The sequence below is a fragment of the Bos javanicus genome, chromosome 13 (assembly GCF_032452875.1).
Source record: "Bos javanicus breed banteng chromosome 13, ARS-OSU_banteng_1.0, whole genome shotgun sequence".
Lineage (NCBI taxonomy): Eukaryota > Metazoa > Chordata > Mammalia > Artiodactyla > Bovidae > Bos > Bos javanicus.
Genome location: NC_083880.1, coordinates 11,811,643 through 11,837,832, shown reverse-complemented (window position 1 = coordinate 11,837,832; position 26,190 = coordinate 11,811,643). Strand labels below are relative to the sequence as shown.

The 26,190-nt window shown below is 44.3% G+C and overlaps 2 protein-coding genes across 3 annotated transcripts in view; one reads left to right on the top strand and one right to left on the bottom strand.

Annotated features, from left to right (window-relative positions):
* Positions 1–85: 85 nt before the first annotated feature.
* Positions 86–20,211, bottom strand: NUDT5 (nudix hydrolase 5). Its single transcript, XM_061435699.1, has 10 exons — positions 20,046–20,211; positions 12,961–13,065; positions 11,494–11,561; positions 7,394–7,443; positions 5,985–6,092; positions 4,095–4,190; positions 3,425–3,526; positions 1,866–1,874; positions 1,680–1,733; positions 86–325 (listed from the first exon to the last, which is right to left on the bottom strand). Exons 2-10 carry the CDS (start codon positions 13,018–13,020, stop codon positions 216–218), a joined length of 657 nt encoding a protein of 218 aa, XP_061291683.1. The 5' UTR covers positions 13,021–13,065; positions 20,046–20,211; the 3' UTR covers positions 86–215.
* Positions 20,212–20,331: 120 nt separating this feature from the next.
* Positions 20,332–26,190, top strand: part of CDC123 (cell division cycle 123) — a 49,798-nt gene continuing 43,939 nt past the window's right edge. For both annotated transcript variants that reach the window (XM_061435698.1, XM_061435697.1), the window contains exon 1: positions 20,332–20,673. In XM_061435698.1, the coding sequence (XP_061291682.1) occupies positions 20,600–20,673 (74 nt within the window). In that variant the 5' untranslated portion in view covers positions 20,332–20,599. The remainder of the gene's footprint in view (positions 20,674–26,190) is intronic.

The window sequence follows — 26,190 nt, the reverse complement described above, 5'->3', positions numbered from 1 at the left end:
TTGTGTTCTCTGTTAATATAAGCTGGAGTCTAGCATTTAAATGATGGCTACAGCTTACCTGTAATTACAATTCCATACCACCACATGCATTCTGTGTTGTTTTATTTTAAGAAAAAGCTAATTTCAAATCTCCATTACAACTAAGCTGATTATGAAGTCTCAGTGAAGGAGGCCTGGTGTCCTGTTTACAAAAGGACGGCTACTGTCCTTCGTCCTTAAAACTTCAGGAAGGGCACCTCAAACGGCTTCGTGTTTGCGTGTTTCAATGCCAGAGCGTAGGAATAGACTCTGGCGTCCACCATCAGATGTTCTTCAGCTATCAGGGCTGGAGGAGGTGAAGAGCATAAGTCAGATAACCAAGTCGAAAACGGATAATAACACCCCTTCCCAGTCAGCCAGCGTTCACTGAGCAGCCACTGTGTGCCGTTCCTGTGCTAGGTGCTGTGGTAACGGGGATGAGCAAGACACTTTCTGCCTTCAGGGATCTTACTCTAGTGGAAGAATGCAGGATGTAAGAGCAGGATTATGTCTCCAGCATGAGACAAGAACAAGGAAAAGTTGGAACAAGAAAAAGACAGAAGAGCACAAAAGCCAGGTGATGATTTTAATGTGAAAACAGTGAAGCTTTTAAGTTCACAGATCCATCCATCACCTCGTGGATGGCTCACTGCAGGGTTCTGCCGCTCTAAACCACCCAGCGATGATGACTCACGCGTTCTCTCCACTGTCAGGGACACACGTGTTCCACGTGGAGGTGAAGCTGTGCATTCAGAGGGACTGGAGTGAGGTCTCAGAGTCAGACCTCAAGGGGCTTTCGTGAGGACTTCTGTTTTACTCAGATGGCAATCTGCCCCTTGTTTCCCAGCCACTTGCTCAGGAACAAGCTCAGAGACAGTCTGACCCTCAAAGACAGGGTTCCGTCTTGTTCATCGGTGCCAGCTGGGGGTGGGCTAGGGGTGGGGGAACTCTGAAAACTATCCTCATAGCAAACTGAGCGCCAAAGGCCTTCTTGCCCACTTCCCAAAAGTAACTTGCTGAATATGAATAAATAATGATAACTATATTGTGATGCTAGTAAAGCTGGCTAGTAAAGGGGCTTTCTTTGCCCCTCCCACTTCTATATCTACAGATTCCTCTCCACCATCCTCAATATTCCGCCCCCACAAGGCTGGAAGGGAAGTTAGCTGGAAAGAAGAAGGAAGGAATTTTTTTTAAGGGATATTAGCTCATATAAAAAAAGAAAACAGAACATAACCTTCCAGCATCTGTGTGGCAGCATTATCCTGTTTAGTTTTACTCCTGCCTTCTCAGAGGCAGGGGCTGTCTTACTGTTCTCATTTAATGAGAAAAGCTAAGGGACTTGTTCCAAGTTGTAACTAATACACAGTCAGCTGAGCCTCAACCCAGTCTGACCTGTGGGCCTCAGAGCTGTGCTGCCAGTGACGGTGGCCATGACTTTGACTTGACATGGAATGTTTTTCTATATTCAAATGCTCTGCCACCCGGAAAGGAGACATCATAGATCACTTGCAGTTTTATAACAGTTTCTAGGTATTTTTAGAACAGTTTCTAGGTATTTAATGAGGAAGAACAAGGAAATAGTTATGTTTAGTACCCCATTTGTTGGGGTTAGGGGTGGGAAAAACAGAGAAAGTCAGGTGATAATCAAGAGTGCTTACCCTCAAGTCTATTCAGCAGGTCATTCTTTGGTAAGGAAATTACTTCCACAAATTCTAAACAAACAAAGTACAAGTGAAAACAGAGCCAGACACCAGGTGAGCCCACTAGAGCAACTCACGATGCCTCAGCCACTCCCGCCGCAACACGCGGTGCACAAGGTCAGCCCCCGGGGTGGGACGACGTACCTCCATCCCCTGAAAACACACAGAAGAGGACATCTCAGCAAGGCCCAGAGTGCCAAACCACATGGCTTTTGTGCAAGATGTGACAAGGCTACAAGCGTTTAACAGAAACCTGGGTCTCTACTAATTTCATTTATAAACATGGTTAAAGGAAAAAAAAATCCCAACAGTACAATGTTATTCTTCTCCAAATCAAATGTTTTCATAGCCAAGTTTAAAGCATATTCTGTGAGATATATATACACATTTGTATATGTATTCTTAAACTGTTAAAATATATATAACATAAAACTTACCAATTTGACCATTTCTGAAGGTACTAATTCAGTGGCATTGAACACATTCACATTGCTGTGCAATCATGAGAACATTCTCATCATCCAGAAAAGAAAGGTGGTGCCCACTGAATAAGAATTCCCCATCCCCCACTCCTCGGTGACCTTGATTCCACCTTCTGTCTCTATGAAACAGGTAGGTATCATAATATACAGGTATCACACAATATTTGCCAATAAGGGAAATATTGTGTGATATTATTACGGTATCACACGTGTATTTGCCAATAAGGCAAATATTGTGTGATAATATTATTAAGGTACCACACGTGCTAATCACACAGTGGGATCACACAATATTTGCCCTCCTGTGTCCAGCTTAATCTCACTGAGCACAGTGCTTTCAAGCTTCATGTATCAGCCTGCTTCACTGCTTTATGGCTGAATAATATTCCACTGTTAGAATGGGCCACATTTTGTATACCCCTCTGTTAATGGACACTCGGGTTGTTTTCACCTTTTGGGTATTGTGAGTGATGCTGAATCATGTATCTATTGGAGCCCCTGCTTTTGATTCTTCCGGGGATTCACCTAGGGGTGGAATTGCTGGGTCACAGGCTAATTCCATGTGTAACTCTGAGGAACTGCCAAACTCTTCCTCAGCATGTTACATCCGCTGGTTTGAAAATCGAGCACTTAAAATCAGCTGCGATGGGAAACTGGCAACATTGTGGAACTGAAAGGGCTGGGAAGTGGAAGACCTCCACTCTGACACATGAAGTATGGTGATGTCTGTGTCGCCACCACCCTCCACGGGGCTGGGAGAGCACGTGGAAATGACAGGCATTATGGCCTCTGAATCCAAGCCTGCTGAGAAACACAGGGCAAAGAATTTCCCCAAAGCGTCACTAAACATGGAACTCAAGGAATAGTTAATGTGGTGCTGTGCCACAGCATTCCTGCCAGTCTTCCAATAGATGGGAGACAGAAATCAGAGTGATTCTGAAAATGTTCACTGTTTACTATTTAAGGTCCGTAGCTCTTAAGTGGGAATAAACCCCATACAGAAAACATGAAATACATAATTTAACATTTTATATAAAGCATAAAAATCAAGAATGTGCTGTGAGAAAAGTGCTAAATACACAAGATGAGAAAAATAGCCAAGTGTACTGATGAAGCATCTGTGAAAAGACCATTATTCTGTTAATAAAAGTCAAACTAGTAGCATGTTAAAAGATACTCAGTGCAGCACAACCACTGTCAACGCAGCCAGTCCACACGTACCTGGCTTTGGCTTAGGCCTTACATTTTCAGCGTCATCTCCATTGATAGTGACGGTCACGATGTGTGCGGTACAGTTTGACAAGCCTGGATCCATGCATACAGCTGGGGAGAGAGGCAGCAGGTCACCTTTCCCGGCACTAGTGAGATGTCATTCATCACTGAACTGTCTCTGGAGGAAGAGTCAGCTTGCGACTCGTTAACATGGAAGTCACACAAGAGAACTAGTTTCTCCTATTTGCTTAGTCCACACACTGCTGCAAGGCTGCAAAGCACACGTGTAATCACTACTCATTTCCCCCCGAGTTCTTGAGGGAAGTTTGCTAAGTCTGAGGGGTTAGAGGTAAAATCCTTTCACCACATCAATAAAGTCCTCTACTAACAAGTGTGGCATGTAGGTGAGATAGGTAATAAAGCTTAGAATGTGGAAACCCTGAAAGGCACCCTAATTTTTCTCCAATTTCCGGTCACTTTTTTTCCAGCTGTGCTCTCCTGGTGGGGAGGGGGGACGCGATTCACTTACAGATGACTAGCCTTCATCTAGGCTTTGTCTTCAGGGAATTAGCCAAATAGAAGCCATCTAAATTCCCAACATAAAGAACAGCCAAAGACTCAATCCTTTCACATCCAGAACAATCGACCATTGGGCTGGTTTTGTGGCAGCAGCACAAACCTGGAGAGCATTCAGCAACGTCGCCCTTGTAGCCGGTTTCCTCCTCGAGCTCTCGAAGAGCAGCTGCTTCCGGGCTTTCGTTGTCATCGATGAGACCTGCAAGTCCCAGGCACGTGAGAGGCGGGACAGGGAACCCCCTGCTGCTGAGCCACGTGCCAAGAACCAACAGGTCTGGGAAAAGTGGGCGTGCAGATAAAACTGCCTCAGGTTCTGATCCATTATAGAAAAACTAAAGGCAGAACACCACTCTGGGCAGATTTAGTAGGTTCTGCTTCTCGTGTTTAGCCCTAGATGCTTCTGTGAGCACCTCAGCGTCAACGCTACGGTACAGCACGACCTCCTGCGCCGGCGGATTCATTTGGGTGCGGGCCGGCGGGGTTCTGGACGAGTCACGTGACCACGGCGCAGACATGGGGACAATGTTACCCATCTTGCTTTCCTCCCTCAGAGCCACGTGGAGGCCCTGTAGGGAATCACCAGTTGCTAATGACTCCTGGGCAGGAGAAGATGGGAAAGGAGGGAAGCAAAGGCCGCGCGGGTTGGCGTGGGGTTGGGGGTGGGGGAGGATGCAGGTAGCACTAGTTCACTGGGAGGGGGACAGCAGCATAGCAAGTCCTTTTTTCTGAAAGGAATTCTAAAAATGCTACGAAAAAGTGAACATGGGTTAGTCAATTACTTTTAACTAAAATGGCTTATCAGTTCTATTTTTGGATACACTGGGTCTGCATGGCAGCACGTGGGCTTTCTCTATTTGCAGCAATTGGGGACTAATGGCACCCCACTCCAGTACTCTTGCCTGGAAAATCCCATGGATGGAGGAGCCTGGTGGGCTGCAGTCCATGGGGTGGCTAGAGTCAGACATGACTGAGCGACTTCACTTTCACTTCTCACTTTCATGCACTGGAGAAGGAAATGGCAACCCACTCCAGTGTTCTTGCCTGGAGAATCCCAGGGACGGGGGAGCTTGGTGGCTACCGTCTATGGGGTGGCACAGAGTCGGACACGACTGAAGCGACTTAGTAGCAGCAGTAGCAGCTAGTTGCAGGTGAGGGCTTCTCATTGCAGTGGCTTCTCTTGTTGCCAGCTCCCGGGCTCTAGAGCGCACAGACTTTAGAAGAGGTGGTGCGTGGGTTTAGCTGCTCCACAGCATGTGGGATCTTCCTGGACCAGGGCTTAAACCCCTGTTCCCTGCACTGGCAGGTGGATTCTTAACCAGTGGACCACCAGGGAAAGTCCCTCAATTACTTTTAAAGTTATTTCTTCAGTGAAATGGCAAGGAAATGAGAAAGAAAATAAACCTGTTACTTAATGTGTTATGAGATGCACTGAAAATATAGAACTTCACCACTAACAAGAAATGAGACCTCATCTCTTCAGACGGAAACAACCCAATGAAGTCCTACAATATGTAGTGCATTCAATTTTAGATACCTTCTGTAACAACTGAAAAAATATTCAAGTTGAAATTAAGACAATTTCCTTGGCCTGCTTAGGTATGGGAGGATCATGGTATCTTTTCCATTCAGTTTTTAAAGAGCTGGGCGTAGTTACTGCGTAAATTTGCCAGAGGCAGATTGCGAGTGATGGAAAATGAAATACTTCTGACAAATTAAGGAAAAGCAATGACTCAAAAGAGGCTAGAAAGAATGAGAAAGAATGTTGCTAAGAGGAGGGCAGGTGGCCTGGAAAAGTGAGCTGTGACACCTCTATGGATTTGCGGATCACTGGGGTGTGGCCTGGAAGTACTTCAGTGCACGAGTGGTTTTTACTTGAAACCACATGGACAGATGAAAAGCTGTTAAATATTTAACCACCACTGTCCTCAGGCTCTGCCTGGGCTTAGTCCCACTGTCCCCCAGGGGCGATTCTCCACCCAGTGTTGTTACTCACCCGCGGGGAATTCTAGGCAGTAGCCCCCCATTGGGGGTCGGAACTGCTTCACCAGAATGATGCATTCGTAGTGAAGGGTTCTCTGCAACACAGGGATGATTGCCACACCTGCCAGCAGGAAATAAAACCAGGGAAACCCCAGTGGAAGGTCAGCAACACCAGTGATTTTTGTCTAGAGCAGTCTAACTGAAAGCCCATCTTTTTAAGAAACACTGCAGCTAAAGTCTTTCTTGTATTTGCCATTAGTAATAGGAAGTTAATTTAAGCTATAAAACTGGCAGTTAACTTTGGAAGTTATTCTCATTAAGAAAAACAAGGAAAAAATAATGACACTTCCATGTTGTTTAATTTTCTTTTTTAGAAAATAAACCTTTATTTTATAAAATAAAAGATTTTTATTGTCACGATTTCTTTAAAATAATATCACAACTAGAAGTAAACATTTAGCCAAGGGTCCAAGTCAAAATTTCAGTCTCCATGAACCTCTGTGGAGACCATTTCTCACTCAGCTGCAGCCAGGCGGCCACTGAAGTTACGCTGATCTGTGCTCTTAAGATTTCCTTTCACCAATAGAGAGTAAGTTCCATTGTTCATAGTATATGCTAGCTACACTGAGCTTTATTGTTTTAGGATAAAAGAAAGGCCTTTTCTCCCAAGTTATTTGGCCTTCACACCAAACCAAACCCAAAGGCCACTGGATTCTGGAAAACACAACTGTTCAGGAGGACCACTCAGCTCCTCTCACTTCCCCAGCATGAAAACACAGCAGCTGCAGCAGCTACTCTGTCTGCTTCTAGGAAAACCAGAACCCAGAACAAAGTGGAAAAATAAAAGGGGAAAACGAGAAAGACCTATTGCCCAACTTCCCCTAGACCAGAGGTGGTTTTCAGGACTGTTTCTGGGATATTTGTAGCCAAAGCATTCATGCCTGGAAGGGAAGGTGGACTGAACGAATAGTCTTGTCCTAATTCATTGCCTCATTTCCTCAAAGCAAGTGGTCACTACTATAAAGCACGTAGTAGTGCCAAGTAAGATTTCCAGACTAAAGGCTCTCACCCAGATGCTCTGTCCAGAACACAAGGGGATTTCTAGAAGTCGTAACACGTCTAGACACAGTGTGTAGCTTCAAATTACACTGACTTATGTTTGGCTCTGAATGGGATTACATCTTCCCTTCAGAAACACTGTTCTGAGCCTATGTAACAGGAACCAGAAGTTACTTATAAAGAAAGCTGGATTTAGTTACACAGTGTTGCAAACAGAAAACCAGAGTTAAGGATGAAAGATCACATGTGAAGACAACCCTGCTCTGAAGTCCTGGTTATAGTAAGAAACCGTCCTACCCCCAGCTCCCACACTCATGTGTGGGGACTTGCTTTGGGAGAGTTCTAACAGGTCTGCACTCATACCGTCAGCCGACTGGCCTTTCCTGGTTGTCCGCTTCACGGTCTCCCATGTCCTGTTTGGGCAGACAAGAGAAGTCGAAAGCATTAGTGTCGAAGAGGAGACTGTTCTTAGGTTTTGTGTGTGTAACCAGCACCTTACAAGTTCAAAGCATGCACATGTGCTGAGGATAATGGCCAAGAACACCACGCAGTAAAGAGCTGTATTGAAAAAAGAGCCAACTGCTTTCCCACAGCTTCAAAAATTACCAAGGAAATCCACTGCTGACTACATCTAACCCTCTGCCTCTGAATGGAGAGCCTGCTCTTCACTTGAGCTGCTTTCCAATTAGCTCGCAAGTCATTTACCTGAAACACCTCAGTTTGGATCATGGATCTGCGGTGAGTAGCACAGCTGATGATCAAGCTTTGAAGGCCACAAAGCAGTCAGTGCAAACCCCGCCCCTGTGCAAATTCCAAAGGACACTGCGCCATGTGAACCACTGAGACAGTTGTGTACAGGGGAGATTTTAACACCAGTGACCCTGAACACTCAATTTAAGAAATTTACTATTTACTAACTGAGGAATTAATCCTCTTAGGTAAGTGCTCTGCTTTGCATTTGTGAGATACCATCTAAGAGGAAAACGTTCCCCAGAAGAACAAGTGGGGTGAGGGGTTCCTGGTCCCCTCTTAGGGCCTTATTCCTGACCAGCTATTTGTCTCAGGGAACCTGGTACTGACAACCCTGTTACTGGCACAATCCTGCTGTTTAAAGGGGGTTGGGGAATTTCTTCCTCATTCTTAAGCCTTCAATAGAGAAAAGCAGTGGTTAGAGATGAGGGTAAGGAAGCAAACAATTCTGGATTTAAAAGGAGGAAGACATCCAAGTGGGCCCAGGGAGAGAAAGGTGTCCACATCTGATGTCGGTCTCCCTACAGTGAGAGTGAGTATAAGAGCTGCTCCTCAGAGCAAGCCTCATACCCTTTAGCCAGTTGTCCTTAAGGCTTGGACCTTGCCACGTTTCTATGAAAAAATGTCAGATATTTAATCCAGTTTAAAAAAAAAAAAACTTTCTGTAAACTAGATCTTTTAGTATTGTACCCAAGTTCTAAAGGGCAAATATGTCAAAATGAACATGTGACAATCAATAGGACCACCATGACAACTCACAGCTGCCAACATTCCCGTTAGTAGCAAGAAGCCAACCAACAAGCCATTCTGATCAGTCAGTGATACAGATCATAAGTGACGGAACACCTGTTGGCCCAGTCCTCTCTGCGGTCTCTTAGGGTTAGTCCTAAAGACTGAAGAAGATAGCTGGGAGAAGCACTGAAGGTCCCATCCCAAACACACTAGGAACAAGGGAAGCAGAGAAAGGAGCATCATTATAGTGGGTAAGAGGAAGTAAATGAGCAGAATGGAGCCACAAAATAGATATTTATTAGAAATCCTAGAACAAGAACGGAGAAGGCGATGACACTACACTCCAGTACTCTTGCCTGGAAAATCCCATGGACAGAGGAGCCTGGTAGGCTGCAGTTCATGGGGTTGCGAAGAGTTGGACATGACTGAGCGACTTCACTTTCACTTTTCACTTTTATGTATTGGAGAAGGAAATGGCAACCCACTCCAGTGTTCTTGCCTGGAGAATCCCTGGGACAGGGGAGCCTGGTGGGCTGCCGTCTATGGGGTCACAGAGTCAGACACGACTGAAGCGACTTAGTAGCAGAACAAGAATCTCCCTGAGAGCTCCAATCATCTCAGAGGGACTCAGAGAGGAGAGCTGTCCACCTAATTGAGTCAGAAACTCCGAGTCTCCACTTAGTCACTAGGTGACCCTACAGTCGCGACCTCCTGGTGACTGTTTTCTCACCTGTAAAACCAGGGAACTGAGAGTACGTTGTCTTAACAGTCTCTGGTAGCTTTAGAATTCTGATTCTGGTTGACCTGTTTAGTCACTAGGTTGTACCCAACTCTTTTGCAACCCCATGGACTGTAGCCTGCTAGGCTCCTCTGTCCATGGGATTCTCCAGGCAAGAACACTGGAGTCGATTGCTGTTTCCTTCTCTGGGGGATCTTCTTGACCCTGGAATCAAACCCACGTCTCCTGCATTGGCAGGCAGATTCTTTACCAGAGCACCTGGGAAGCCCTCCAGTTGAGTTACTGTTTTTAATATTTGTTATAGGAAAGCCTGTTTCACTGTCTTCCCTCTAGGCAACCAACTCCAAGAGGTAGACAGGGCACCAGAGAGTGAGCTCAGCTCTGTCCTGAATGCTGATTAAGAGGCATAAGATCAACATCTCTCCCCAGATCAATTCCATACCCTCGTCCATGAATGAGAGAGGGACAAAGAATTCTCTAGCTGCAGTTTTATTTTGTACATGTAGTATTTTATAAATGTATAAATCGTAGTCTGCTTTAAGCGCTCTGAAGCCTGACAACCAGGTATGAGATGTTAATGTCTCAAACGAGAGCTTCTGGAGGCCACAGGGAGTCCTGTGTATGGAAGGATGGGGAGGAATGTGTTGTCAATAGGCTCACGGTGTGGAGTTTGGAGACCCCAGAGCCCACTCCCCTCTGCCGGAGGAGTGTCCGGAAGTTGAGACCGAATTGTGAGTACTTGGAAACATGTCCCACGTGATTCCAAGGCACATCCCTGATGAAGTGAGGATGGGGAGCAGGTGCAGAGCTGGGGGGTGACAATCAACACGTACCCTTCACACTGGCTGGTGTCAAGGGCTCTATTTTGTGTCATAAGCTTAATTCAACAAGAAAGAGAACCAAACTGATCCAAGTAGGCTGGGCTCTGAGCTCTGGTTGCGTTTTCACAAGTGTAAATGCACCTGTCATGTCACCGAGGCCCGGACCTCCTGGCGTCTCTGGCCTAGTCCTGCACAGCCGGCTCACTGCTCTGTGGATGGGGTGAGCTGCGATCAGCTTTCTCACCTTGGGTTGGACCGTGCTACGGACATCTTAATGTTCCCCACAGCTCTCCAACACTGGACCTTGTTACTATTTTTTGCCACTTTAGTACATATAGTTAAAAGTTGTTAAAATCACCGGCAAGTCCACGTACTTTAACACTGATGAGAGATGTATTTATTACCTTATGAAGAAACTCTGTATTTTTATTTGGTATTTTTATTTGATCACGTAGAAAACAGTTTTTATATTAATGAATATATATCATATAACCTGGATACTAAATTTAGCAAAGTTTTCCTACTTTCTCATTCTCCTTTTTCTATTTCACTAAGTAAATGTTTATTTTAATACATCTTTCCTGTTATTAAAAATAGTGATAGATATTTTAAAAAATGCTGAATAGGAAAGTTGGAAAAAAGACTAGTCACATAGCTGCTATTAATATTTTGCTACAGTTTTCCTTCTAGCCTTTTCTTGCACATTATTTGGCAGAGTTTAAAAAGCATTAAAAAAAAGCGCATATATCCAATTTCCTATTTTCTTATCAGCTTATGAACTTTTCTCATACTACCAGGTTGTCTTCATGATCTGCCCTGGAGATGGCTGTACAGTTTTTTACCAAGTAAATACACTATAATAATTGTTTTCTCTTTTTAAGATGTTTAGATGTTATTTTTAAGATGTTCAATTTGTCCTTTAAAATAATTATGATGGAAAGTTTTTCATGCACAGATCTGACTGCAAATAATTTTCTTAGCACAGTATCAAGACACTGCAGGGGCCAGACTCCAGGAACTCCCTCCCCACTCCCACATTTCTTTATGGCAATTGGTATTTGCTTTATAAAACTTTCCCCTCTCAACTTACCTTTCCATGAACAAGTATAAGCCTGCACATTTTATCCCAAACCCAGCAGTGTTTTCTCTTACATTCTAATTCAGAGATGAAAAAACTGGTTTAAGAGAAGGAAATAACCTGTATTGTTATTATTCTGCTGCTTTATCAGCTGAAATTAGGCTTGGCCCAAAAGTTTTAGGTTCACCCTAATCTACTTGAGAATGGTATTAAAACAGCTCAACTAGATTCTTTAAGACAGAGCTTACAGTGAGGCAAAGATCAACTTTTATGCCAAACACTAAATAGAGACCCCAAGAACCCAAATCCTGAGCATTTTACAAAAAGAAAAAAATTAGTTTACCTTGTTTTACCAGTAGGATCTCTGTAAGTTGTTTTTTCAAGTTTGACCCATTTTCCTTCTGCAATCAACTAAAAGGAAATCAGACAGTAAGTTGGGAAACTTTCAAACTGAGCTATTTTTAATTTTTTTATTCTTTCAAATTTTTTGTGGCTCTCAATGATGATGTTTCCCACCTCAAAATCTGTGTCCAAGTTTTCAATTCAAAGTAGTAAAAGCTGTTTTTCTGATGTGGACCCGCTGTTCTGTGGAATTCTGGAGGTAGGACTGAGAACTGAAAAGAGAACTCACGAATTCTGGGGTGGGGGGAGGTCTGAGCAGGAAGGGGTTTCTGGGATGCTCCTAACCTTCTCTCCTCCAACCTGGGGCCAGTCACACAGGTGTGTTTCAGGGTGTGAAACTCAGTGGCATTTGACTGCCAACGACTACACAGCAAAGCCGACTCCAGGGACACCATGGCCAACGGAGCACATCCCCCACAGTGACATGGGTTTACCACTCAGCCTGAAGGGTACCCAGCATCATTCCACTTAGATGCCGAGGAGGTTAGGTGGCCAGGACTGCCCTACCTACAGACTATACTGAGTGAGTGCAAAGGTTCCCTGTGGACATAAAGCAGCAACTGGCCTTTTTCTAAGTATTCTTTTACTTGTCGCCAGCGGCAACCTAATACTTATTCAGCAGATCTGTTCAGAGACAACACAGAAATATTTTTAAATCGAAAAGAATTCCAGAAAGGTGTCAGGCTCAGAGTTTCAAAGATGAAGGATTTAAAATTTGTCCTCTGCAATGGTTCCTGCAGGAAGAAACTTTTTAAAAGGTAAACTAAATAATATGCAAGACATATTCAATACGTTCGTTGTGGAATTTAGACCACAACTAACAACTTAGGTTTTTCTTGTCCTTAAGCATGCATATTGAGACCACAAATAGCTAACCAATATGTGATATTGAGGACAAAATGTCTAAGCCTTAAAATTCATCTATGATTTATTCTTCTATCCAGGGAAGCTTTCAATGAAAACTCAATCAACAAGGTCCTACTGTACAGCACAGGGAACTATATTCAACATCCTGGGATAAACCATGTGAAAAAATATGAAAAAGATGTGTGTGTACATATATATATTTAACTGAATCACTCTGCCATACAGCAGAAATTCACCCAACACTATAAATCAACTATACTTCAATAAAAACTAAATTTAAAAAGATAAGTAAGGATTGAGAGTTTTAAAAATCAACAGTTGAAACCCACTTTAAAAACAGCCTCAATTTCACTAATACATAAAATGAAGAGACACCACTGCTACCACATAAGAGCAAAGTGTTCCTAAGTCCTTAAAAGGAGCAGGAAATAGGTTTAAAAACTACCTTAAAGAATTAAAAACAATCATCTGAAACTGCAAATTTCTTTTAAACTCAGCTTTATGTGGCAAAGGGGAAGGGAAGTAAAAAGACAATGTATACCTCCTCTGAGATAATAGACTGTTCGGTATTTCGAGAAGAACCTGCTGTTTCTTGTTCCATTTTCAAACTAGTTGAGCTTTACAGTCCACAGGCAAGAACTTCACGCTATAAGAGAATGAGACTGGTTTAGGCTACATTAATTTTTCTGAATTACACATTTGTCCACAGGTCACTGGTCAAAGTATTTACTTAAATGGGGGAAAATCCGGAGTCATCAAAGCTGCGTTGCTCTGCTGAAGGTGGAGGAGCGCGGCCAGCTGCCCTGAGGTGGAGACGGAACAGAAACGCAAGGCCTCGGGAACAGCCAGAAAGAACAGAAAGTGGCCCAGTGAGACCAGCCCACAGCCTCCGTGCCTGAGGTCTTCAGAAACACTTTCCAAGGAGAAACAGAACAAAGATTGTACATCATGCCCCATGCCCGCCCCTCAACTGCCATCCCTTATCAACCCTTTACAGTGAAACTTTGTATTGTACGGGCTGGCTGCTTCTCTTTCCCATTTATCTCTGTGTTAAATGTATATACCATTTTAATAAAAAACTGCACAGTTCAGTGGCCCATCCAAAGTTTCCACATGCATCAAAGTCACAGCTGCACATAAGGAGTTAACCAGAAGCATAATCTGTCAGCAGAGAGCCCCATCCAGGTGGCTGTGGGCCATGACTTCCGTTGTCTCTCGCTCGCATTCCCTCAGTTTTTGTATCCTGAATGTCTGAAAATCTTTTTTCTACCCCCAAAGTTGATTGATAACCTGGCTGCAGATACAATTACGGGCTGAAAATCATTTTTGAGACCCTGCTCAGTGTCTTGCTTCTGAGAAGCAAGCTAGCTGCTGAGAAATCTGGCGTCACTGATCCTGGATCCTCTTCGATGTGACCCCGTGTTCCTCCTCTGGAACCCACAGTTGTTGACATCCGACGATGCTGATGTCACTTCAGTGGATTCCAGTGGGTCCTTTCAACCTGGAAACTTCACTCTGTGCTTCCTTTTATTTTTCAATATTCATTTATTTGACTTTGCTGGCCTTAGTTGTGGCATGTGGGATCTAGTTCCCTAACCAGGGATGGAACCTGCTGCTGCTGCTGCTACGTCACTTCAGTCGTGTCCGACTCTGTGCGACCCCATAGACGGCAGCCCACCAGGCTCCCCCGTCCCTGGGATTCTCCAGGCAAGGACACTGGAGTGGGTTGCCATTTCCTTCTCCAATGCATGAATAGTGAAAAGTGAAAGTGAAGTCACAGAGTCGTGTCCAACTCTTTGCAACCCCATGGACTGTGGCCTACCAGGCTCCTCCATCCATGGGATTTTCCAGGCAAGAGTACTGGAGTGGGGTGCCATTGCCTTGGGCCGCCTACATTGGGAGCATGGAGCCTTAACCACTGGGCCACCAGGAACTTCCCCATTCTGTGCTTCGTTAACTGAGTACTTCACTGATCATCTCCTCCCCTCTGTTTTCTCTGTTCTCTCTTTCAGGAAATAATACTTAGCTGCTGGACTTCCTGAACTGATCTCCGTCTCAGTAACAAAGTAGTAAGCTACATGCATGTTGAGATATTTAGAGACCGTCAGTCAGCATATTAATTCTATGAATACAGCAAAAGAAAACAGGCAGCTGTTTCTTTGAAAGTAACCCAGATGGTAATTATTAGGTGAACGTTTAATCAGACAAACAGTTCACATTATTATACACAATTAAAGTGGCAGGCTGCCTTGGATGGAAATGTGCCACTAGTCAGTTACTACTTGTCTGCACTTGAGTGCTCCACACCCCGAGGAGAGAACTCTATCCACCGAGATTTTTATCTCCTCGATTTCCATTCCCTTCTATTTACAACACATATATCAGAGAAGGAGAACTTCCCCCCTCTTTCAGTTCTGACACTTAAGAGAAAGTGACTCTCAGGCAACCAAGAAACTCCATTCAGTGCACAACAGAGTCTGTCTCGAATGGTATAAAACATTTGGATTAAGTCAAAACGTTTACCTCCTTTTAAAGTGACTCTGACCCAAGCTTCTTAAAAGTAGAGAACTGTAGTCCTCAGAGGTACAAGCACCACCAGAAGGGCACACAGGAAGAGCCAGACAAACTAATTTTCTCTATGAAAAGATTCTTAATCTGGATCTCCAGCGGACAAAATGGTCAGTAACACATAATTTAGAAAAGCACAGAGGTCCTCCCCTGACCCCCACGTGAGTATCTTTAGGGGCAAAAGGGCATCTGGTTCCTTCAAATTTTCATGGAACTTTAAGGTATTTGCGTAATCTGCTGAGGCCCCTTACGTTTCTCTTTCCACTGCCCTCAGATCTTCAGAGACTGTTGATGAGCTGAAAAACTAAAAAAGCCCTATTCTCGTCTACTACTCATCTAACCAAGTTAGCTAGATTCAAGCACAAAATAGTCCCAGGAGCAATCAAAAATCGACCCTTGATCGGCAAATGCTAAGCTAGAAGCAGTTGTTTCAAACAGATTGTATTTTTAAATGTTTAAGCTAGAATGTGAGAGGTCTAGAAAAACAAAAAACAAGCTCCTGACATAAATTACAAAAAAAAGAAAGTAAAAAGTGGCTAATAGGGCTGGGTAATTACCCGGAATGCAATCAGCCCCAAGGGGAAACAGCTATCTGTGGCAATCTATTGACTGTGTTAAAAACAAAAATGGGATTTAAGAGTGGTTTCAGAAAAATACTCTATACTGCTCTATTCCCAAAATGTCCATGATTGTGAAACCACCTCAAAAATATTACTGAAACAAAAAAAGAGTATTACTCTCAGCACCCTTTCAGTCGCCAGAAGCTGAATGGTGCAGTGTGGGGCTGGTCACCACAAACATAGATTTGCAGAAACCAGTCAGCGTTCTAGGCTTGGCTGCACCTCAGGCTCCATCACACAGCCAGAGAGCTTTCCTAAGGGACTCCATGCTATTTCGAGATTTAAAAGTTTAATTCAAATTGTATCCACTTCATTAGCTAGAGCTGAAGGTCATCTACATTTTGCCAGTAGGTGTATGTTATACATAAAAAAACACAGAAACTCCCTTGTACCACGGACAGAGGAGCCTGGCGGGCTACAGTCCATGGGTTCCCAAGGAGCGGGGTATACAACTGAGCGATTAGGCACACAGTACACCTAATGTTGAGTGTTCTAATTCACGTAATATGTTTTCACCTACTCTGGTTAAAGAGGTGAAGTTCTATCATGTGCCAGATGTATGATTTTTCCAGGGCACAAAAACCGGGGGAAAATGTCACAGGATTCTTAGAACTCCTGTACAGTGGCGGGCAGCAGTGTCAAACTAGCTCTGCGAACCTGGACAGTTCAAAAGTTCAAGTGTATTGCAAGTACAAAGTGACCACGATTCCTGCCCCAGGGGACATTACACCTGAGCACACAAACAGCCATAAAGGCAAATGCCTGCCAGAAAGACAATGTGATGCCAGGGTGTTTTAAAGGAGGCACAAGTCACATCCACTCGGGAGACAGGGAAAATAGTAAAGACTTTTAAAAAAGGTGACTTTTAAAAGGCAGTTTGATACTAAGCTACGATCTAGAGACTAGGAAGGCCAGGAAAACACTCTGAGAGGAAGGATCCACGTGAACAAAAAGCAGAGATACTGACTGGGGGAAGGGTTGAAAATTTACAGCAAGCTCTGTGGCTCTCAACCTTTCCCTCCCCACTCCCTCCCAAAAGAAAGCCAAAAACAATCCCTTGTGTAAGGGATGATGTCAACTTATAAACACATTTCCAAGGGCTTACACAGATTTGGCTGGACACCCACCCTTTTCCCCACATTTGCTGACAAACAAACCAGTCAACAACCCTAACTGGCACGTCACAAACTCCTGTTGCTGTGCATGCTCCTCTTGGGGTTGGGAGAGAGAGAAATGACCACCTTTTCACAACAGCTGGATTACCAAGTTAAGCAAGAATAAGATTCAAGAAGTCAAACTGAGATTCTCAGAAGCCAGACTGTAGAGTATGCACCCAGGCTCCTCATCATTCAATTATTACCATACCCAAGTCCCTGCAGTTTGCTGAGGTTGCAAAGTGAAACAAAAATCAGAGCAAGAAATCACACACTGGTTAATCTCCCCTAGCTAATAGCTGAATATTGAAAATACCATCTGTACTCAATCAGGCAGTTTTATAGACAGAGAAATCAATAAGGCAACTTGAAAGAAATTAAGTGGGAGATCAAGTTTTGCAAAAAATTACTGTGTGTTACTAGGTATGTCTAAGATTCCATTCTAAGTTCTTTCAGAATTATACAGAAAAACCACTTGATTTATAATGAACAAAATACCATTAATGTAGTTACATTTAATATTCTTGGTTATAATTATAAACCTTCAAAATTCTTAGCTTTTTAAAGGATTATATATATGTTGTTGTAGGTCACTAAGTTGTACCTGACTCTCTGTGACCTCATGGACTGCAGCACAAGGATGGCTTCCCCGTCCTTCACTATCTCCTGGAGTTTGCTTAGATTCATAACCTTTGAGTCAGTGATGCTGCTGCTGCTAAGTCACTTCAGTCGTGTCCGACTCTGTGCGACCCCATAGACGGCAGACACCAGGCTCCCCTGTCCCTGGGATTCTCCAGGCAAGAACACTGGAGTGGGTTGCCATCTCCTTCTCCAACGCATGAAAGTGAAAAAATAAAGTGAAGTCGCTCAGTCATGTCTGACTCCTAGTGACCCCATGGACTGCAGCCCACCAGGCCCCTCCTTCCATGGGATTTTCCAGGCAAGAGTACTGGAGTGGGGTGCCATCGCCTTCTCTGGTCAGTGATGCTATCTAACCATTTTATCCTTTGCCACCCTCTTCTCCTTTGGCCTTCAATCTTTCCTAGCATCAGGGTCTCTTCTAATGAGTCAGCTCTTTGTATCAGGTGGCCAAAGTATTGAAACTTCAGCATCAGTCCTTCCAATGAATATTCAGGGTTGATCTCCTTGCCATCCAAGGGACCATCAGTACTTTTATATGTATGTATGTATGTGTATATATATATTGGGGAGAGGGGTGGCGCTGCATTGCAGGGCAATCAGGGATTCTGACCAGGGATCCAACTTGTGCCCCCTGCTGTGGAGTCTTAACCACTGAACCACCAGGGAAGTCCCTGAAGATAACATTTTGATCAGTACTTCTTTTGTACCATCTATGGTAAAATTTTGGTATCCACCTCAGATGGATTTTCTTTGCTGACAACGATTATCCTTACATGATGAAAACTTCCTGTAGTTATTTTGATCGTAAAGGAAAGCCACTGAAAGTATTCTTTCATTTTTCAGTAGGTGTAGGGGTTGGATGGGCAGGAAGGAACTAACATTTTACTGAAATTATACTACTTGACGATTTTTGATTATTTATCAGGTGATTTACAATCATTACATTTAGTTCTGGTTAAGCAAGAGTGAAGTGACTGTACTTACTCTTGGGAAAGTTAATTGGTTATAGTCATATGGCAGTAAGACCAGTGAAGGACCTCTTGTAATAGCCCAGAAAAGAGAGAACACAGGTTTGGACTACAGTGGAGCAGTAGTGAACAAACAGATTAATTCCTTGCAGATGAGACTTTTTGTTTTTCTTAAAACAGTTTCTGGGGATGCCAAAGCTAATTCTAAGAAGGAGAGGATCTTAGAGGGGACTGGGAGAAAGGGGTGCCGCAAGTTCAAATTTGGACACACTGAGTTTGAGATGCTGGTAAGATATTCAAGTGGAGAAAACCAGCAGGCAGTTGGAAATTCTAACCTACAATACGAGTCATGTTATGGATTCAGAGAAGGAAATGTTTTTTCACTATTTCATTTAGAATTAGTCAATAACTCCCCCCCCCCCCATCACTTTGCTTACTTTGCAACTGAACAACAAAGATGGGTCAGTAAGAAAGTGCAATTTTAAGCAGATATCCAAAATGTGTGCCCTTAGGCAAAGGTGCCTGCCAACAAGGCCAAGGTAGGTAACTCTAAGAAGCAAGGTTACGGTGAAAGTTGCGCCTGACTCTTCGTGATTCCATGGACTGTAGCCTGCCAGGCTCCTCTGTCCACAGATTTCTTCAAGCAAGAATACTGGAGTGGGTTACCATTACCTTCTCCAGGTGATCTTCCCCATCCAGGGATCAAACCCGAGTCTCCTGCATTGGCAGGCAGAGTCTTTACCGTCTGAATCACCAGGGAAGCCCGTAAGAAGTAAGGCTGACTCTTCGTGATTCCATGGACTGTAGCCTGCCAGGCTCCTCTGTCCACAGATTTCTTCAAGCAAGAATACTGGAGTGGGTTACCATTACCTTCTCCAGGTGATCTTCCCCATCCAGGGATCAAACCCGAGTCTCCTGCATTGGCAGGCAGAGTCTTTACCGTCTGAATCACCAGGGAAGCCCGTAAGAAGTAAGGTTAGATTTAAAAGGTGTTTCTCAGCACCTCGTTATTTTTCATTCACTTTAGAAATAGAAAGTGAACTTTTTAAAGTACTCTACATTTTGGTCGCCTTCTGATACTTGCGGAAGGAAAAGAACACAGACGATAAGGTAATAGGGCAGGAAGAGGAGGAAAAATTTTATTAGAAATTCGACTAGTATTCCTTACGGTCTTACGAATCCAGCACGGTATGGGTACGGATACAATCGGGCTGTGTTTTTGCAAGCTGCTACGTTTAAGAGGATGGAATAAATAAACTTGACGCTCAAAAGCGACACCTCACCTCACCCCTCCTTTCCTCTGTCCTCCAAATTTACCTCCTCGTACAACTTCCAAAGTCTGACTCCCGGGATCGCAGAGACGGGGCTCTTTCCCTCTCGTTCATAGCCTTCCCCACGAGCCAAGCGGGGGCCGTGACTCCTTTTGCAGATACCTCCACCGCGGCACTCAAACTAACATCTCTCTGTGATGTTTGCAGTTTTCCGGACTCCTAGGAGCCCAGTTTTTCCACCCCAGTCCCTGGTTTGCCTCTGAACTTGCCCTCCCCGCCTGTTTCCGCGCCTCGCGGACGCAAACCGGGTCGAGCGCGCGGCTGTCCACATGCTCCAGGTGTGCTCCCCCCGTCTCCCTGCCAGGAACCCCTGCATGTGATTGGCCCGTGCCCAGTTACCTACTCCCAGGCGTGCGGCGAAGGGATGCGGACTCCTTTAGGAAGGGGGAGGAAAGGAGAAAGCACGGGTCCGAGGAAACGAGGCTCAGGAGGTGCAGTTCTACTGCAGGAGTCGCAGCCGCACCTCGCGGCCAAATGAGACGGAGGATGCGCGCTCGGCCCCCCGCGGCACCCGTAGCAGCCCCTGCCGGTGACCTCGCCGCAGAAGATTACTTCCGGGGCAGAGTCCGCCGCTAGGCGACAAGGGCTGCGTTTCGCGACTTACAACCCTCTTCGGAACTCTTAACAGAATTCCTCTCCCGCGGCCAGAACTTTGTGGTGTGTGTACACTAAAAGCACGCCCAAGGTTCTTTTTCTCTGCCGTGTGTGTGTGTGTACACTAAAGGCACGCCCCAAGTTTCTTTTTCTCCGCTCCTTCCTCCTTGCCTCACAGACCGGAAGTGTCCTTAACCAAACCAGCTCGGCGGGCACTTCCGGGACGGGAGACCAGGGTTCCGGGAAGGTGTAGGGAGGAGAGGGAAAGGCAGCAGCGGCGGCGGCGGCGGCGGCGGCTGGAGAATGAAGAAGGAGCATGTGTTGCACTGTCAGTTCTCCGCATGGTACCCGCTGTTCCGCAGCCTCACTATCAAGAGGTGAGACTGGAGGTTACGCCGGAGCAGTGGGCAAAAGGGGACTGCAACATTTGGGGTGAATCCCAGCTCCATCAAAAACGAAACAAAACAAAACACTGCAGGCCCGGATGGGAGCACCAGGGCCAGATTTCGACTTCCCAGTGGTCTTTTAGAGTCGGGAGAGGAATGAAGTCGATCCATGTTTGCCGTGCGTCGTGTTGTGCGTCAGGGAGGGTGCTGGGCAGGTAGGAGGGCGACGTCGTCGCTCAGTGAAGGTCAGAGGCGGGCTGAGGAGCAGGTGAAGCTAGTTCAGGCTTGGGAGTTCACCATTCCTGCCTTTAGAATTGCAAGTGGGGGAAGGTGATCAGCGAACTGGGTAGTCTGGACTTCTCTATTGACTAACCCGCCGGAGGGTGGGGGCTTAATAGCTTTTGGTCCCTGTCAAATGAGAACAGTGAGACCCAGCCTCAAATTCTATTGTGAAGCTCCAGTATGATAGTGTCAGTGGAAAGCCTCAGTAGAGTATACTGATGCGAAGAGCCGACTCCTTGGAAAACGACCCAGACGCTGGGAAAGAGTGAAGGCAAAAGGAGAAGAGAGGGCTGCAGAGGATGAGATGGTTCGATAGCATCACTGACTCAATGGCATGAGTTTGAGCAAAGTCCAGGAGACAGTGAAGGACGGGGAGGCCTGGCATGCTGCAGTCTATAGGGTCCCACAGATACGACTTGGCGACTGAACATAACAGCAGCACGTGTATTGTTAGGGAAGGAAGCCATCTGGAAGAGGAGTGGAACAGTATTTGTTTTCTAGTTCTCTGGCCCACAACAAGGAATCCATGCCCTGTTTGCGGGGCAAGCAGAGGATTAACTGTTTTCATCCTTCACCCGGTCATTCAAGGTAATGTAGGCAAGGCAGCTAGGAAAACATCCCCAAATGTTCAAAAGCAGTTGTGACATCTGGAGTGTGATGCAAGGGTAGGCTTTCCCATGCTAAGGTGAGTAGCTCAAAGAACTGCGTATCTGTGGGGAGGACTTTATGTCTTTTGCCCTGTCCCCCCTTTGGCTCTAGATTACTACTAATCAGATAGCAACCCTTCCTTCCTTTTTATTTTGGGTGGAGAGTGTGAATACAGAGAGGGAAACTTCAGATCCTGAGTGTTTGGAAGAACATAAGGAGGGTATTCATAAGATAGTTCTTTTCCATCCTGTTATTCATACATGGAATGGGCTCCCAAGTTATCCAGGGTGTGATGAAGGTTAGAGCAGCCGGAAGGAAGATAAGCTTTGCATTTGAAGATGGTTGGAGTAGCACTAAAACAAGGAAGAGCTTCGACAGCAGCAGTGGACGTTATCTTCCTACATGATGTACCAGTCCTCCATTATCTTGCATAATTGAAATAGGCCTAGGGTCTGAGATGATGCTAGAGTTACTTATGTCATGTTGGTGTGACAGAAGGTATTTTTGTGAACCGGTCAGACATTTTCACACAGAGTTCACTCAGAAGTGTCTTGTATTTTGTGTGCAGACACCTTTTGTCAACTCAAAGAAATTTGTCTTTGCTTCAGCAGTGAAGTATAATGGTTAAGAATTGGACTTTAGAGTCAAGACCATCTGTCTGCCTTGGGAATTTTGGTTCCACCAGCATCTTGTGAAAATGGCTTAATCTCTGTAAGCCCCATCTGGAAAATTGAGAAAATAATAGGATTGTCATGAGAATTAAATGAGATAAAGCGTTAAAAATGCTTGGCACTCTTTTTGACATAAACACACAAAAAGCTGCTTGTTTTTAATGTTTTTGATTTAACCAAAGCTTAAAATAGTTTTAGTTCACTTAAAATATGTGCCATTCATATGAAGCTGGGAGTGAAAAGTAAACCAAGGAGGGGGATTTTCTTGCCAGTTCACAACTGAGCTGTGTTGCCTGAGAGTATTCTGTGTCTTTGCCCTGTAACTCTAGCCTACTTAGTCCTGTGTAACATTGCTGGAACGCAGCGTGTGGTACGATGTCCCTCTACGGCCCAGGTCATTCTGGTGGAGTTGTTAGGCTTGTCGTTGTCATTGTCAACTTTAATGCCAAGAGACCATGTTCTGGTTATTGACTCAGCCTTATTATTCAGCATTTATTAATCATGGTTCAGAAATGATTATGCAGGTAAAAATACAGAATCTTTTTTTTTTGACACGTCCTAGAACTTTGACTCAGGACTTCCCTGGTGGTTCAGACAGTGAAGCATCAGCCTGCAATGCAGGAGACCCAGGTTCTATCCCTGGGTTGGGAAGATTCCCCTGGAGAAGGAAATAGCAACCCACTCCAGTACTCTTGCCTGGAAAATCCTATGGACGGAGGAACCTGGTAGGCTACAGTCCATGGGGTCGCAAAGAGTTGGACACGACTGAGCGACTTCACTTTCCCTTTCACTTTACAAATAAGTAGCTAGGTGACTTTGGGTCATCCACTCTACCTTTCTAAGTGTTTCTTTCCTCAAACATGAAAGTTATGAATAATCTCCTAAAGGCTCTTTTAACCTCCATTCCATTTGAGTGACTTGTCTGTGTGTATAGAATTATATCGACTTGATGGAATAGGTCATTACATTTTTTACATCTTTCAGTTGGGCCTCATGGATTCTTTTTTCTTTTAAAATTTTATGTATTTATTTATTTTTGGCTGTGTTAGGTCTTCGTTTCTGCACCAGCTTTTCTCTGGCTGCAGTGCGCGGGCTTCTCATTGCGGTGGCCTCTCGTGTTGCGGAGCACAGACTCTAGAGGGCCTGGACTTCAGTAGCTGCGCCTCCCGGGCTCTAGAGCGTGGGCTCAGTAGTTGTGGCTCTGGGGCTTAGTTGCTCCACGGCATATGGGATCTTCCTAGACCAAGGATCGAGTCCCTGTCTCCTGCATTGGCAGGTGGACTCTTTACCACTGAGCCACTAGGGAAGCCCCAGCCCTCATGGATTCTTGGCTGCATAGTGAATTTTAGTGACAAAAAATATTTAAGTTCTTTTCCAACAGTTGGGTTAAGTATGCCAGGTCATGGCTTGTTTATGGCCTCAGTTGCTCAGGCACGGTTCCTTTTTCTTGAGAGTTTTGGTGGTGTTTGATACATCTGTACTGGTACAGCACTTACATTGTACTTGAGGTTTTTTTTTTTTTTCCTTTTCCCACTCCTAGACATTGAGTTCTTAACAAAGTCATCTAGGATTCCTCCATGACTAACGTGACATAATTCAGGGTCACATCATTAGGGCGACTTTAGAACTGTGAACGCAGGACGCAGGGACTCATGAGAACTGTCAGTGTGGGCTCATACCCGTAAGACCTGTAGACCCTCCTGCTGCTGCTGCTAAGTTGCTTCAGTCGTGTCTGACTCTGTGCGACCCCAGAGACGGCAGCCCACCAGGCTCCCCCGTCCCTGAGATTCTCCAGGCAAGAACACTGGAGTGGCTTGCCATTTCCTTCTCCAGTGCATGAAAGTGAAAAGTCAAAGTGAAGTCGCTCAGTCATGTCCGACTCCTAGTGACCCCATGGACTGTGGCCTACCAAGCTCCTCTGTCCATGGGATTTTCCAGGCAAGAGTACTGGAGTGGGGTGCCATTGCCTTCTCCGGTAGACCCTCCAGAAAGGACAAATATGCAGAGAATTCACAATGGAATCAAACAGTAAATAGATGTTTTGAATCCAGTCAACGGATGATGCAGCCCGGGGGGAATGAGACCTGAGAAATAGCATAACTCAGAAACTAGGGACATGGCCTCTGAAATCACCCACGGACTCAGAGATGTCACTGACATAGAAGAGGGCTCTCTCTGCTCTCATCGTGGTCAGGAAAATCACCCTACGTGTCTGGGAATGGACATTTCTGCCGATACTTCTCAGTCTCAGGCCCCTGAGGAGGTAAACTTCAGATTCTCTTGTGAAGGTCATGTCCGATTCTGTTGGAATGACAGTGTTGGGTGAGTATTTTAACCCCAGGAAGAGCTAGAATTAAATATAGAGGTGATGAAATCATCCAGACTTGGAATTTTTCCCTGTTAACTTTAACATCCTAAAGAATTTGCCATTTTGAGGACAGTTTGTATATATGTAACGGATTAGCCTTGTGTTTCTAATTTAATTTGTGTAATTGGTTTAGAATTGTGATACATTAAAATACATAAAAAATTTTTAAGTGTTTAAACAGTGTTGGAACGTTTGCAAGAACCTTAGATTCACTATACTTAACAGTTTAATTCACTGGTTTTATAAGAGTTAAATACTTGAAAAGCTTTATCTGTAATTAGACAATTGACATATTTTAAAAGAAAGTTGAATAGATTATTTTATAATAGAGTTAAAAAAAATTTTTTTTCTTTTGGCCATACTACATGGCTTGTGGTATCTTAGTTCCCTGACCAGGGATTGAACCCAAGTCCATGATGGTGAAAGCCCAAGTCTTAGCTATTAGACCACTAGGGAATTCCCTAGAGTTAAAAAAAATTTAAAGCAACTTTTAAATTTCAAAGGCTCACTTGAAATTGGTTAAAATTTAGCAGCTTTACAAATAGAATAGTAAGATTTGTTAGTTGAACTTAAAAGCCTGAAGAAGAAGTAGGCTTTTGAATGTGAAATTGTAACTTTGAGAAATCAGATGTTAATTTCTAAAACTGAAGTAGCCCATGAGTAATCTTTCCTGTGTGCCAAAACCAACTGTCATGTTACAGAAAATAAATAAATGAAGCATACTGTTATGAGTCAATGATGGTCTCTCTGAACGTAGGCTGCCATCGTTTTCAGTTTTTAAAAAATACATGCCTTACAAGCAAAGTAAGAACATTGTTTTTAGATATCTGTGCCAGAATTTTTTGATGATGATTTATCACTACAGAGTAAAAAAAACAAATTATCCCATCTGTTTTTCAAGTGATATCAAGTATGGCTTTGCCATCCCTTAATTATGGTTGTCTGAAAACAGTTCACCTGAAGCGTGCCCAGGTAAGCAGCCGTGTACTCTAGAGATGAGGTGAACAGGATGCCATCACAGTACATCCCAGCGCACTGTGGATTTTCGACCTTACACTCCCATTGCCAACCAAAGGTGCCCAGATCTTAAGCCTGCTTCCACCCTGTATCTTAGCCAGGTGCTGTTGATCTTCTGATTCGTTTGGTCATTTCCTGTGTTGCTGCAAATACCTGCAGGGCCTCCAATTTCTTAAAGGCACATAACCCTTGTACTCAGAATCTTTTTGAGCTTGTTGCCTTCATTCTGTGATTTCAGTCGAGTTCTTTGGATTTGGCTGTTTTCGGGATTTTTTTTGTTTTGTTTTATTTTTGTTGTTGTTTATTTATTTTTTTTTAACCTCAAAGTCAATAGGGATAATTATATGCACCTAATTTAGTTTATTGCAACATTTATTCATATTATTTTAATTTCTAGTCTACGGCTGCCAAATGTCCATTATTAACATTTCCCACTTCATATTAAAGGGAGCAAGTAATTCAGAAATTGAGTTTGGAACTTTTTCTCTCTGCTTATGGTTGGTCTTTTATAATGATGCCTTT